At 35.3% G+C, this 12,918-nt stretch overlaps 2 protein-coding genes across 2 annotated transcripts; both read left to right on the forward strand.

Annotated features, from left to right (window-relative positions):
* Positions 1 to 736: 736 nt before the first annotated feature.
* Positions 737 to 4,671, forward strand: LOC121236155 (peptidyl-prolyl cis-trans isomerase FKBP16-1, chloroplastic). The gene is made up of 8 exons (XM_041132675.1): positions 737 to 855; positions 1,722 to 1,898; positions 2,131 to 2,165; positions 2,718 to 2,811; positions 3,026 to 3,086; positions 3,565 to 3,610; positions 4,084 to 4,154; positions 4,391 to 4,671. Exons 1-8 carry the CDS (start codon positions 785 to 787, stop codon positions 4,466 to 4,468), a joined length of 633 nt encoding a protein of 210 aa, XP_040988609.1. The 5' UTR covers positions 737 to 784; the 3' UTR covers positions 4,469 to 4,671.
* Positions 4,672 to 5,815: 1,144 nt separating this feature from the next.
* On the forward strand, positions 5,816 to 7,964 carry LOC121236018 (protein transport protein SFT2-like). Its single transcript, XM_041132507.1, has 5 exons — positions 5,816 to 5,968; positions 6,052 to 6,302; positions 6,794 to 7,061; positions 7,174 to 7,278; positions 7,604 to 7,964. Exons 2-5 carry the CDS (start codon positions 6,103 to 6,105, stop codon positions 7,712 to 7,714), a joined length of 684 nt encoding a protein of 227 aa, XP_040988441.1. The 5' UTR covers positions 5,816 to 5,968; positions 6,052 to 6,102; the 3' UTR covers positions 7,715 to 7,964.
* The last annotated feature ends 4,954 nt before the right edge of the window (positions 7,965 to 12,918 follow it).

Here is a 12,918-nt window from a genome sequence, read left to right on the forward strand (position 1 = left end):
CCTGCCACACGGGGGCAGGGTGGACGGCCCGCTGACCACCCCTAATCCAAACACAATGGAGGAGTTAGAATTTGTGGTGTTTGTGTGCAGGGTGCTGCTATCCGAAATTCGGTTTAAGCATAAATAAATTTGAGCCAGGAATAGAAATCAAAGCCTATGCACAATGAGAAATGCTAGTATGCCGCTTGAGTTTACCTCCTCACTTTGACTGCTCATGTATTTTATTTTATTTTTAAATTTTTTTACTTAATGATCAAGAAAGTGACATTTATGTATTGGTGTATTTTTTTTAAAATATTTAAATATGTTGAAACAATATGAAAAGAAAAAGAAGGAAAAAATAAAAATACAAATTTGTGGTGAAAGAAAAACTCCACCAAAACATGTTAATTGTAATTTAGACTGGGTTTGGATGTTAAACTAGTTGAGTTGAGTTAAGATGAAAGTTAAATAAAATATTATTAGAATATTATTTTTTAATATTATTATTATTTTAAAATTTGTAAAAGTTAAATTGTTTATAATATTTTGTGTTAAAATTTAAAAAAATTGTAATAATTAGATAAAATAAATTGAGATGAATAGAAGATTAAAAATAACCCTTATACTTCATCACGAAAATTATCATGCTTTTTTTTTTTTTTTTTGGTTTTGTGTTTTATAGTCTTGTGACGTGACAAAATAGTGACCGCCGAATTTAAAATAAAATATATATTATATATTTATCTCCCGAGTTCATGTAGTAGATATCCATTATCAACAAGTTCTGACATTTTTTTCGAGAATGGTAGCTCTTCCGTTCCAGACCTTAACACAGTTCCCACCACCCGCTGCTTCCATGTCTCCGACTCCCAGGTATGAACTCCCCCCCCCCCCCCCCCCCCCCCCCCCCCCCCCCCCCCCCCCCCCCCCAACCTTTTTTTTTTTTTTTTGTTATTTTTAATTGTTGTTGATCATAAAAAAAACATTTCAAACCAGCTATATGTAAGCTAGCTATGGTAGCCATACAAACCAGATAGAACGCAGGAATTGAAGTAATTATTTTATTAGAAATTGAGTTAATCAAATTGCTATTCATTGCTTGCTGTTATTAGAATTTGTTCTTTGCTTTTCTATTTAGAATAATTCAATTACGAAGATGTATATGTATGGGGTTAAATTTGTGGTCTTTGGGCATCAGGCAGCCAGCTTCATATAGGCTCGCTCTGTTGGGTTAAAATGTCAATGCTCGAGCAAAGTGATATGAGTTTTGACGGGTCTTGTCTCTCATAAAAATCAACTTGAGTTCACTGACTCAGATTTTCTGGTAATGTTGGGGAGATATACTTCTGGTGAGTCTAGAAGTGAGGGATTTACATAACATGTTAGCGCAAAATGTTATATAAATCCCTCGCTTCTAGACATCACCTTAACCCAGAAAAGCTTAAACTAATGTGTTTGGTCCGAAAAATCTTATATAAACTTATGTTACTCAAATGTGGGATTGAATCATAGATGAAACTCCAGCATGTAGTTGACACTAGGACAGTGCCCAATATATTCACAGGGTATTATGTTTCTTGTGTTGTAAACAATACAAAGATGATCAATGTATCTATAACTCAATGATGCCTTAATGTTCAAGTTTAATTTGCGGAGTTATATTTATATTTCCATATGAGTCATTGTAAACAATAAAACATTTCTTCCACATCGCATAAATGTTTTTTTATACTTACCAGCTGTATGGAGAAGCATGCTATGCCTCAAAATTTGCATGGCAGATTTCCCTCACTAAAAGTAAGAAGATTGTCAAGACGGCTGCTTTTGCAATTTTTGGGGTTCAACCCCATACTACTGTGTGTTTATCCCATTGTTGCTGCACCAGTACCAGAGATGAAAGACCTTGAAGTTATTAGGTAAGATATTTTGTGTTCATTATTCTTCTCTCTCTCTCTCTCACACACACACACACACACACAAACATGCATGCGCGCGCGCGTGCACACACATACATGTACACAACACTTTCACACACATCTAAATTTGACTTCTGTTCTCAAGGAAGCCAGAAGGTTATCATGAGCTTCACTTCTTTAAAGCTGTATCGGTTGTAATATTTGATTAAAATTTGGAATTTGAAGCATCCAGGACCTTCAAGCTAGCCAGTGGCGTGAGAATTCAAGGTATAAAATTAATATGATTCCACATATTTTGGCTTAAGAATGATATTAAATGTTTATAATATGTTTATTTATAACATCTTAGATGATCTTGTGTTTACCATTTAGACACCAAGGATTCAGTTATGGTTGTTGAGCCTAAGAAGTTTAGTGAGATTCAGTTCTGGTTGCTATGCATAAGAAGTTTTGTTGCAGTCAGCTGACAACTCAGTGACAGTTGACTTACATGTGATAGCATCATTCATACTTCTTAGCATCATGCATAAGAAGTTTTGTTGCAGTCAGCTGACAACTTGGTGACAGTTGACTTACATGTGACAGCATCATTCGTTCTTCTCGAATATGGATGGACTTTTTCAGAGGCGATATTTGTTTGAATTGTCATCAGTCATCTGATATTGATTTAGGAATTGTCACAACATTTGTACATGGAAGTGATTTGTGAACATCCCCATTTGATAGGAAGGTGTCATGCACTCAATGTGAAATGGATCCTAAACATAAGTAATTTATTCATTCCTGGATTCTACAATAAATTACGAGTTCCATTTCTAGATATTGTTGAAGGGGAAGGATCAGAAGCCCATGAAGGAGATCTTGTTGAAGTCAATTATGTATGCAGGCGCTCAAATGGATACTTTGTTCACAGGTAATTTAATACATTAAACGTGTAGTTATTAATGAAGTTACTTTAGAAGCTACTTTTGTTGTTTGTAAAGGTAATGATCACAAGTCAAATTTTTGTAGGACTTGCATGTATATTGCCATCAAATAAATCTCAAGTTTCTAGTTCTTTCTTGCACTCATGATAGCTGATCTGACCATTCTCTATGATATCTTTTTGAACTCATTCCATGCTGCAGCACTGTCGATCAATTCAGTGGAGAAAGCAAACCAATTACACTTCCGTTGGATGATAATCTGGTTAGTCCTTGCTTTAACATGTAGTGGCTTGCAAATTCTGAGGTTACCGTCCTACCACATACCTTTTGTCTCATTCCCTAACCGCATTCCTTTCCAAATGTCACACATGGGCTTATGATTGGATGGCACGTGTCAAGTTTGCCAAATGACACATTTTGCCATTAAAAACTTAACAGAAGATAGACAGAGGGACTAAATAAGAGAGCTTTTTGCAAAATGGTAAAAACTGGACTGATTCTACAATTTATCCAAAAAGGAAGGAAAACAGATTTACTTAGTAATCCTATACCCACCTCTATAGGAATATTGATGTCAAATACGTTAGTTAGAGTCTGAAGAAAGTTCCAAGTTTGTAGCATGCATTCATCTTAGATATTCATCAGAATTACTCCCGACTTCTGTCCTCATTGTTTACTTATCTACTTTTTCGAGCATGTAATTAGGTAATTCATAGTGCCTAAGTTGCTTCTCCTGACAGATCATAAAGGGCTTGAAGGAGGTTCTGATTGGCATGAGGGTTGGAGGTATTGCAATGTCCACTTATCTCTGGGTCTCTAAATGTTTTCTTGACCATGTTACCTCCTGAATCTCTTTGACCCTCCAATGCTGACTTACATCCTTGGCTAGGGCTTCTTTTCTAGTTTCACCAAATGCTCTACTTAATCTCCTTTTATTTTTACTAAATTGCCTTTCTTACTGGTGGATTAGGCTGATAGATTCCTTTCAATCACCCTTCTCTATCTCTCTGATCATGGTTCCACTTCCACATTTGCATATTTTTCCTCTGCGTCTTTAACACTGAACAAGAGCTTGAATGGTTTATAGTAAAAAAAAGCATTAATGCATGAATTTGTATTTGTTTCATATGTTAGCAAGTATGTGGTGTCGACTGTCAACCAACCATTTTTAACTGTCATAGATCAAAATCCCTGCCTTTTGCTATCAGTTTGGTAAGAATTGAAGGAATTGCTCACATTTCTATGGGTTTCATTTTCAGGAAAAAGGAGAGCATTGATACCTCCTTCATTGGGATACATCAACGAAAATTTAAAGCCAATCCCCAAAGAGGTTACACCTTTACTTGTGATCTGTTTATTCTTCCTTTGATAATCCCCGAAACTTTGTTGTTAAATGGACTATTTTGCTTTTTCTATTGATGGCGTCTCTTTTGAGGAACGCTCCCTCTCTGTTTTGCATTTTCATTCCTAACATTACCAAGATAAAGAAAAAGGGTTCAATACGTTGTCATCGAATCAATTTGATACTAAGTTAATAGTGTTACATTGTATGGTTGTTGACTGCAGTTTGGGCCTCGACGAAGCCTTTTTTCCCATACAAACGAGCCTTTGGTATTTGAGGTGCAGCTCCTGAAAGTAATATGAAAGAGTTCCTGAATGCTGTACTCGATTTGATGTCTCTTTTGGTGGGCAATAGTGATGTTTCATAAGACCGGATTATTTGATTTGGATGTTCCAGGCCTTGGAACCGATAAATGTGTAGAATGGATAACCATTGGTTGTTTCAAATGGGACTTTAATGGATTATTGTTGAAGATGTTAAGATCAGTATTTAGTGAGCGGCTAAATTGGTCTCCCTTCTCGTGGAAACAACTTTGGAATAAAAAAACTTTTATCTCAGTCTTTTTGCATCCTCAATCAACTGCCCATATCTACCAATTTGGATCATTTAAACCACTTGCAAAGAGTCCTTCAAATAGCATTTTATCTAATCCTAGATCATGGCAGAAAAGCATAGCTTCCACTGAACCCAGAGCCTTTGCTACCACTGGTTCTAAGCAAAATGGTAATGGTTTTTCTAAGGTTGCTTGAACATTCCCCTTGGAGTCACGTTCAATTTCTTCCTCTGTAGTTGAATAAATAATTCATATGATTGTTGTGACTGAATGAGAACTTCATTCGGATTAGTAAAATCCCTTTAAAGATCACCACTAGATTGATCTTGAAACCAGTGCTAATAATCCAAACTCTTGTTGAGCTACCTTGTCTAATAGTTGACTTAAAATTTGAAAAAAATTTGTACTATTATCATTCCACACCTTATACCTTATGAAAAACATCTTCATATCTTAAAATATCTTCACACCATGTGAAAAAGTTATATGTATCAGATGTGAGAGTGAATAGTAGCTGATGAATAGTAAATCCCATGCAACCAAAGAATATGAGCAAGTTAGCAATTAGATTCTTCTTCCATTTAAAAGATATTTTAACCTTGTGGGAAGCCCCTCATTACAAGCTTTCCACATTAAAGTTTTTAACAGGATTTGATATTTCCATACCTCATGGTCGCTGCCAAGTCGTGTTACACCAAGCACCATTAGATTTTTTTTTTTTTTTTTGCAAGTGATAGGCGCTTTTAACCGTGAACTGAACACTACTACAACATTTTCATATCTGTGTGTCTCCGTGCTGTAATAAACTAAGTGGCATTAGATAGATTAGTGTAGCTTCTTCAGTATAAAAAATATCATGTACAAGTGATAAATTCCACTATTGAGATTCCTATCATTCAACCTTCGAATTGGAGATCCTTTTGTCCTTTCAAATATTTATTTATTTTTCCTATTTCCAACTCTCTAAAATAATATCTTCTTTCATTAAATTTACGGCAGAACACAAGAGAACTATGATACTGTAATAGTTACCAACATTGTTTTGTTAACAAAGTGTTCATAATATTTGGGGAAAAAAAAATCTATAATCCCCGTCCAGACGGCGTCGTTTGGCTACGTACACCACCCTCGACTAATTCCCGAGCCTTTTGCTTAATTCCTAAGCTCCCTGCAACGATTATTCTGATGGGAAGAACGCGACTCCATTAACATTTGCATTTTGCTTGCGGGGCAATCGCCATTTTCAAAAGTAGAAAAACGTTTTCTTTTCTTTGTTGTTATTATTATTATTATTATTTATTATGTTTTTAATAAGATTTTCCTGGAAATCAGGAAGTTTGAACGGTGCTTGGGAGCCGAGAAAAATAAAGAAAGAAAAAGGCAATGCAGCAAATGGCGCAAGGATGGTTCTCGGGGAGCATTAACGGCGAGGACCAGCAGAAACCCTCCACGTCTCTGCTAGCCGATTGGAATTCTTATGCGGCCACGCAATCTTCAGAGGATAGCTCCGATTTGGGGTTGGGCTTCGATCTCGAAGCTGCGGTCAGGTCCGCAAACGACACCGTCACTGGCACTTTCAATGTGTAAGCCTCTGTTTTTTTAATTAAGCCATTTTTTAATCTAATTTTGTGGTTACTAAAATTTGTTCTTTATACTTTTAGAGAAATATATATATATATATATATATATATATATATATATATATATCTAATCTTGGGTTATGATATGTCTGCTGGTGGTTTTGATTATGGATGTATTTCTAAGTCTGAGTGAGAGAGAGTGTATGTATTTGGATCTGATTGTGTGTACTTGATATCGTCCACAGTGAGGTAGAGAGTGCTTTCTAAATTATGAGGTTGGGCAAAATAGGCTATTAACTAGTGTGTCACTATTATAATTGATGGATCAACTAAATCCTGTGTTTTGGATAGCGTGGCTGCAAAATTGGTGAAAGAACAATCAGGCATGATCTCGAATTAAAGCCTCATACATATTAGGTTGTTTTTAGTGGAAACTTGGGAAACTGTTGAATTCCTTTCTTTTCCCGTCATGTAATCTCTGTTTGATTGTTCAGGGTTTCTAAAGGAGTGAGAGATCTTCCTGGGAACCTGCAGTCTGCCACTAGTAGTGTCCCTTCAGGAAAAGCACTTATGTATTTTGGTTTGCTTCTGGCAAGTGGGGTTTTCTTCGTTTTTATCGCATTTACCATGTTCCTTCCAGTCATGGTGCTGATGCCCCAGAAATTTGCTATATGCTTTACCCTTGGGTGTGGCTTTATCATTGGGTCGTTCTTTGCGCTCAGAGGTCCAAAGAATCAGCTTGCCCACATGTCATCAAAGGAGGTATTTCTCTGCTTAATTTAGACTCCTTTTATTATATGTTTTGCAGCATGGATGTCTGATAGTATGAAAAGCGTAATATGAGTATACTTGTCTAATGCTTTTACTTATCCAGAGACTTCCTCTTACATTGGGATTCATCAGCAGTATGGTGGCCACCATATATGTTTCCATGGTGCTTCACAGCTACATACTCTCTGTGCTCTTCTCTGTGATACAGGTATCAAATTTCATGCTTCACTTTTACGTGTGTGTGCATGTGTGCGGTTTCATTGAATAATGAAATCAATCTTCTGGGCCTTTGGACCTTGGATGGATGGAGTTTTTTGCATCCCTATAATTTTTGGTTTTCACCATTGCTTTATTGGAGAAGATACGCACAAATGTTATGGGCGTTCTTGATTTATTCTGGCATTCTAATTTCTCATCTACTCGAGAAGTACTATATGTAAACTCAATTCTCAGTATCAACAATTAGCTTTAAAGGCGAAGTTAACATGTTATCCAACTGAACAATGAAATTGATGTTTCCATGGAACTTGCAGGTTCTTGCACTCCTGTACTATGCCATTTCATACTTCCCTGGTGGATCTGCTGGGATGAAATTCCTCTCATCTGCCCTTACCTCTTCAGTAATGAAATGTTTTGGGAGGTGACCATGATTTTCTGTTTTTATGGTTGTTGACTTGTATATTTGTTGCGTACTTTAGACCCCTGTAAGTGTTGGTGGAAACTTTGGAATTTTAGGAGATGTTAGCTGATTCGATATTGATCCTATCCATATTAAGTTTTGCCTGCAATAGCCATTTTGCCAAGTGTTCAGAATAATTGTTGAAGGCAAAAGAACATTGTTGAACTTCGTTTATGCAAAGCTTCAATCGATAGTAAGCAGTGAGATCTGGTGTACTTCGATTTAGTTAGCCTGAACTAAACAAACTGTCATCTGAGAGGTAGCATGTTTTTATTTATTCATTTAGGCCACACTCAAAAGATAACATCAAGAAATATGTCGGGACCAAATTCATAATGGGTTTGGGTTGGATAATAGGAGTTTAGTAGTTGGGCTTAGCCTATGGCCCAAAGCCATCATCTCTTTTATTTACATGAGTTTTGTTGAGTCGGGCCATGGCCCATTTATTTGGTGTCTGTTTAGCCTTTTGGCCTTTTGTTATAATTGTTGTTTACGTGATGGGCTTTGCCCTGTTGGTTATTAAGGGAGTATATGTAGTAGAATGAGGAACGGGTATGACATGCAGAATCATTAATGAAAATCTTTTTCTATTTTCTTTTCTCTCTTTCTCTTGGAGGCTAGGTCAACTTCGAATCTGATCATTTTTTCTATATTTTCTCTCATATTTTCTAGTTATCCAAACATTACTCATCAGGTGTGTTGCAAAATATAACACTGCACTCGGTAGGTATGCTTATTTGTGAATTGTTTAGAAATTATAGGGGAAAGTTTCAATGGCATGCAAAGGCCCACTAAAATTGAAGCTCGAATTCCTGCAGTTCCGGATGTCTTCTTAAGTGAGTAGGCTTTTTAGGTACTCGATGATTGGATGGCAAGAAGGCCTGGACCTTTTAGCTGGTGGTGAAACCAGTCCGGCCCTGCTATTTTGCTATCACTACTCAAACTCAAAGCACTCTGTCCATCGCCTTGGAAGTACCTACAGACATTTTTAATTTTCATATCGAACGACTGGGACAAATGAAGTTTGGAAATTGGGTCTGGTTGATATATGAGGTAATGATACTTCATGGCTTCACCCAAGAAGATGGATCGTTTAGGTTTAGCATTACTGCGAGTGCTAATTTATTAGGTACTATCTTTTATTTTCGGAAAGGCTGTCCTTAACACTGAACTTGCTTCATGTGACCTGACACAATCCCATAAATCCTCTGCCTACTTTTTTTTTTTTTTTTTTTTTCCTTCTTCATTCTTCCTTGCGTAAGGAAACGAGTGTAGGGTCATGAGTGTTATTCCTACAAAGAAAGATTCGAAATTCTAAATCCAACTGTACCCTTCAATTCGCAGTCACTACGTTAGTGGTGTTGCGTGAGTATTGTGATCGTGATGTTACAATTAAGATTTTACCCTTTTAAGATTGTGGTTGGACTTTTGAATTTCGAGATTGATTGTCGTGTTAATAATAGTGTTACGCGGAAGTTATATCCATAATTTTAAGATGAGTAATGTTATATTTTATACTCTCATCTTATTTTTATTCTACTATGTAAGATATAACATATTTATCATCATTAGATCATAAAAAATCATCCAATAAAAGATAATCTAATAGTAATAAATATGTCACATTTTATAAACATATTAAGATGAGAGTGGGATAGCAGTGTGGTGTATAGAAATTTTCTTTTAAAATAGTGTAGCGGTGTTACACAAGTTCCATGGGATCATAAAAACTTGATATTTAAACCAATTTTCACAACAGATCAAGGGTGGCTTGTTTCCTTTTCTTCTTTTTCTTACGGCTGAAAGAAAAAAACCGATAAATTCTCAAAAAAAAAAAAAAAAGTTTCTAAAGTCTCGTACACGAATTTTGACTGAATATAATTATTACAAGTTTTGTGCTTTAGGTAAAGAAATATTTATTTATTTATTTTCTTAAGCTGGGTCTGAAGAAGACCTTTCTCCCACCATACATCCATTATCTATCTTTCTTTATATTTTATAGGATTCCAAAGAAATCATTTGGGAACAAAAATCCTGAAATTAAGGAAATTAGAGAACTCTTATTTGACCGCTATAATTAGATGAAGCTTTGTGCATGACCAAGCTTTGTCTTCATCGAGCCCTGTTTTTTATAACAAAATTATTGAAAGCGAAAGTTCATCTTCTGCACTAAGAAAAACAATGACTTCTTAAAAAAAAAAAAAAAAAAAAAAAAAAAAAAAGCATCATATTCTCAAACCCTGTGTAAAGCATACTTAATAACATGCTTATACGACATAATTTAATTTAAAAAATAAGTTTTAAAATTTGAATCTTACAAATCAAATCTTACTATTATATATATATATATATATATCAAATTTTACTATTTAAATGATGTGGATAGTATACTTTACAGATAACCATTAAGAAAAGAAAATGAATAAAGAATAGTCTACCACCATAACCCTCTCTATTAACCGAGTCTTATCTAAAACGGCCAATTATTATGTGCAAATCAAATGGTGGATCCAATTATAAGAAAAAGAAATGAAGGAACATAGAGAGGTCTAGCATAAGTCTGAAACCAAGTATTCCGCATACAAAGATTAGGGTGGGGTTGATTTGAATGAAGATATAGATGTTTCCTTTAGTCGTGTTGCTTCGACATTTGTCCAATAAGAAGCAAAGATTAGAGGGTGGAATCAAATCAAAACAGTGATGTTTGGATGTTTCTTTTAGTCTTATTGTTTCCATTTGACAATCCATCCAATTAGAAGCAAAGAATGGTCTATCATAAGTCTATTACCAACTAGTACCCACTTAATTAGATATGAGATAAAGACCGTCCATGCTTCTCAATTAAACTTAAAATGGCTTAACTAATGTTTTCGTACTTCTTTCGATTATTTTAAATATGAATAATTTCTGTTTAAAAATTTTTATATTACATATTATCCACGCGACATAATTTAATTTAAAAAATAAATTTTAACTTTTATAAATTAAATTATCCCATGTGAATAGTATGTGCCATGTGGTGTAAAGTATTTGCAATAGCACTACTCATATAATGCAAATTGCCATTCAATTATATATATGGATTTGTAATTTTGACCATTAAAAGTTGATAGAGAGAGGTTTTGTTCCAGCAGAGTGTACCTTGATTATCAGCACAGTAGGCTTGTCATCAATGTTACATCGAAGCTAACAATTTTCTACAAGAGGCCCCGTTGAAATGGTTCCCAACTTTGCCTGATTTATTTTCTTTTTTGAAAACTTATCGAGAATTGGGCAAATGATTGGAGAGAGTTAAGGGTTTTATTGGATGGGAATTCCTTTCGGAAATGGAAGGTCATGGACCCAAAGGAGTCAATTTGATAGGATTGCACTTTAGGCAATGACATCTTAATTTGGATCCCATCATGGTGCATTATTATGGGATTAAGTAGAAAAAGAAGAAGTCTAAGGAGCAGATCCAATTTGACAACTCCATTGCACGTGTGTCAAGTACCGATTGCAAAAAAAGTTCCTTTGAGTGTCTGTCCTTCAAAAGATGAAAAATATTCTTATGAGTTTTTTTTATGCAAAAAATCTATATATCAACCACTATTTATTATCTTACAGCTCACACCATATAAAAAACACCCTTACGCTCTATGAAAAAAAAAGTTATAGGTGTAGAGTATGAAAGTGAATAGTGGCTGATACATAGAATTACTCTTTCTATGCACATCTTTCTTACATCTCTTCCATTCATTTTCAATTAAAGTTTAGGGTTAACGGTGCAGATCAGAGATGTGCACAAAGTGTATAAACAATACTACTCACAGTAAACCACATTCATATTCATAGGGTCCACCTCTTTTACAAGTCCAATCTCTCTTCTTTCTCCCTCACTTTGGAACATTTAGGTGTTTCTTTTTTCTCTAGGCCGGCGATGATCAACTTTTCCTCTCCATGTGAAAAAACTAGTTCATTGATAAAATAAGAAGCAACTCACCCTCCTGTCTCTCCATTACATCTACATGATGCTCTCTCTCTCTCGCTCTCTTTCTTTCATGTGCAACTCTCAATGCCAAATTAAAACGAGAACTGACAAAGAAAAAAACCATTAAAAATTGCAGGACAAGGAACGGCAGTAACATGGCGTCTATGTGAAAACATAATGTCAATAAACAAAGCTGAAAACATGATCTTGAATTACTCTTTGCACCATACAATGAACTCGATTCTGGCTGGTGTTTCTCAATTGATTTGTATGAATACATGTCAGGTCATGTCATGTGCTAGCTCCTTCTATTAAACCATTACAAGTGTGATCAGATTCCCATCAATCATGTGACTTGATCTACCACTACCACTACCACCATATATATTGTGATTTACATTCAAATCCTAATTCCTACACAATGTCATAAACCATAATATATATTGGTGCAGTTACCGGATGGTTGGTGAAAGCTTCGCTGTAATCACGCATACACAGAGACAGAAGTCCACTCAGATATAAACGATGGTTAAAAAAAAAAAAAAAAACGATTTTTTTTTTCCAAATTACCTATGTCCTTGATCATTGTAAAGTTTTAATGCAAAGGGTTTTCTTGTTTTCTGCATGTGGGAACTTAACCAGCCATTATTGCTGGGTGGCAAATGACATCACCACAATCGTGTATTGCAAGTTCATATTTTGCTGCAAATTCTTTATTAATTTCTAGGATAGGTGAGCCTTTTTGAGTAGGCTTTCACCAAGAATTTAAACTTAACAATAAAAGATGGGGTTGGAGGAGGGACCATTCCAGATTATGTACTTTTTTTTTTTTTTCTTTCTCGTCTATATTAGCTGGAGCCTTTGTCCTTTCTTTTAATGTTGTTTGTGTCCCTTTCCTGCTCCTACTTCGGCTCATAGATCTTCTCTCTCTCTCTCTCTTTTTTTTTTTTTTTTTTTTTACCATGAATTACTTGGGGGCCACTTTTTTTCTATTAGCAAATTAATTTGAGTTCGTGAATCGTGATATAATTAGTTTGTTGGCAAGTGCATCTCAGCTAGTACCAATCAACTTTTGAAGTTGAAATTTTGAGAAATTGAAGCATGGTGGTGGAGAGAGATTGAGAGTCTCCAATCTTCCTACACTATGTAGCAACTGGGTTCCATCAATCAATGATTTTGATCATATATAGAGGATGTGT

The sequence above is a fragment of the Juglans microcarpa x Juglans regia genome, chromosome 6D, assembly GCF_004785595.1.
Source record: "Juglans microcarpa x Juglans regia isolate MS1-56 chromosome 6D, Jm3101_v1.0, whole genome shotgun sequence".
NCBI classification, from domain to species: domain Eukaryota; kingdom Viridiplantae; phylum Streptophyta; class Magnoliopsida; order Fagales; family Juglandaceae; genus Juglans; species Juglans microcarpa x Juglans regia.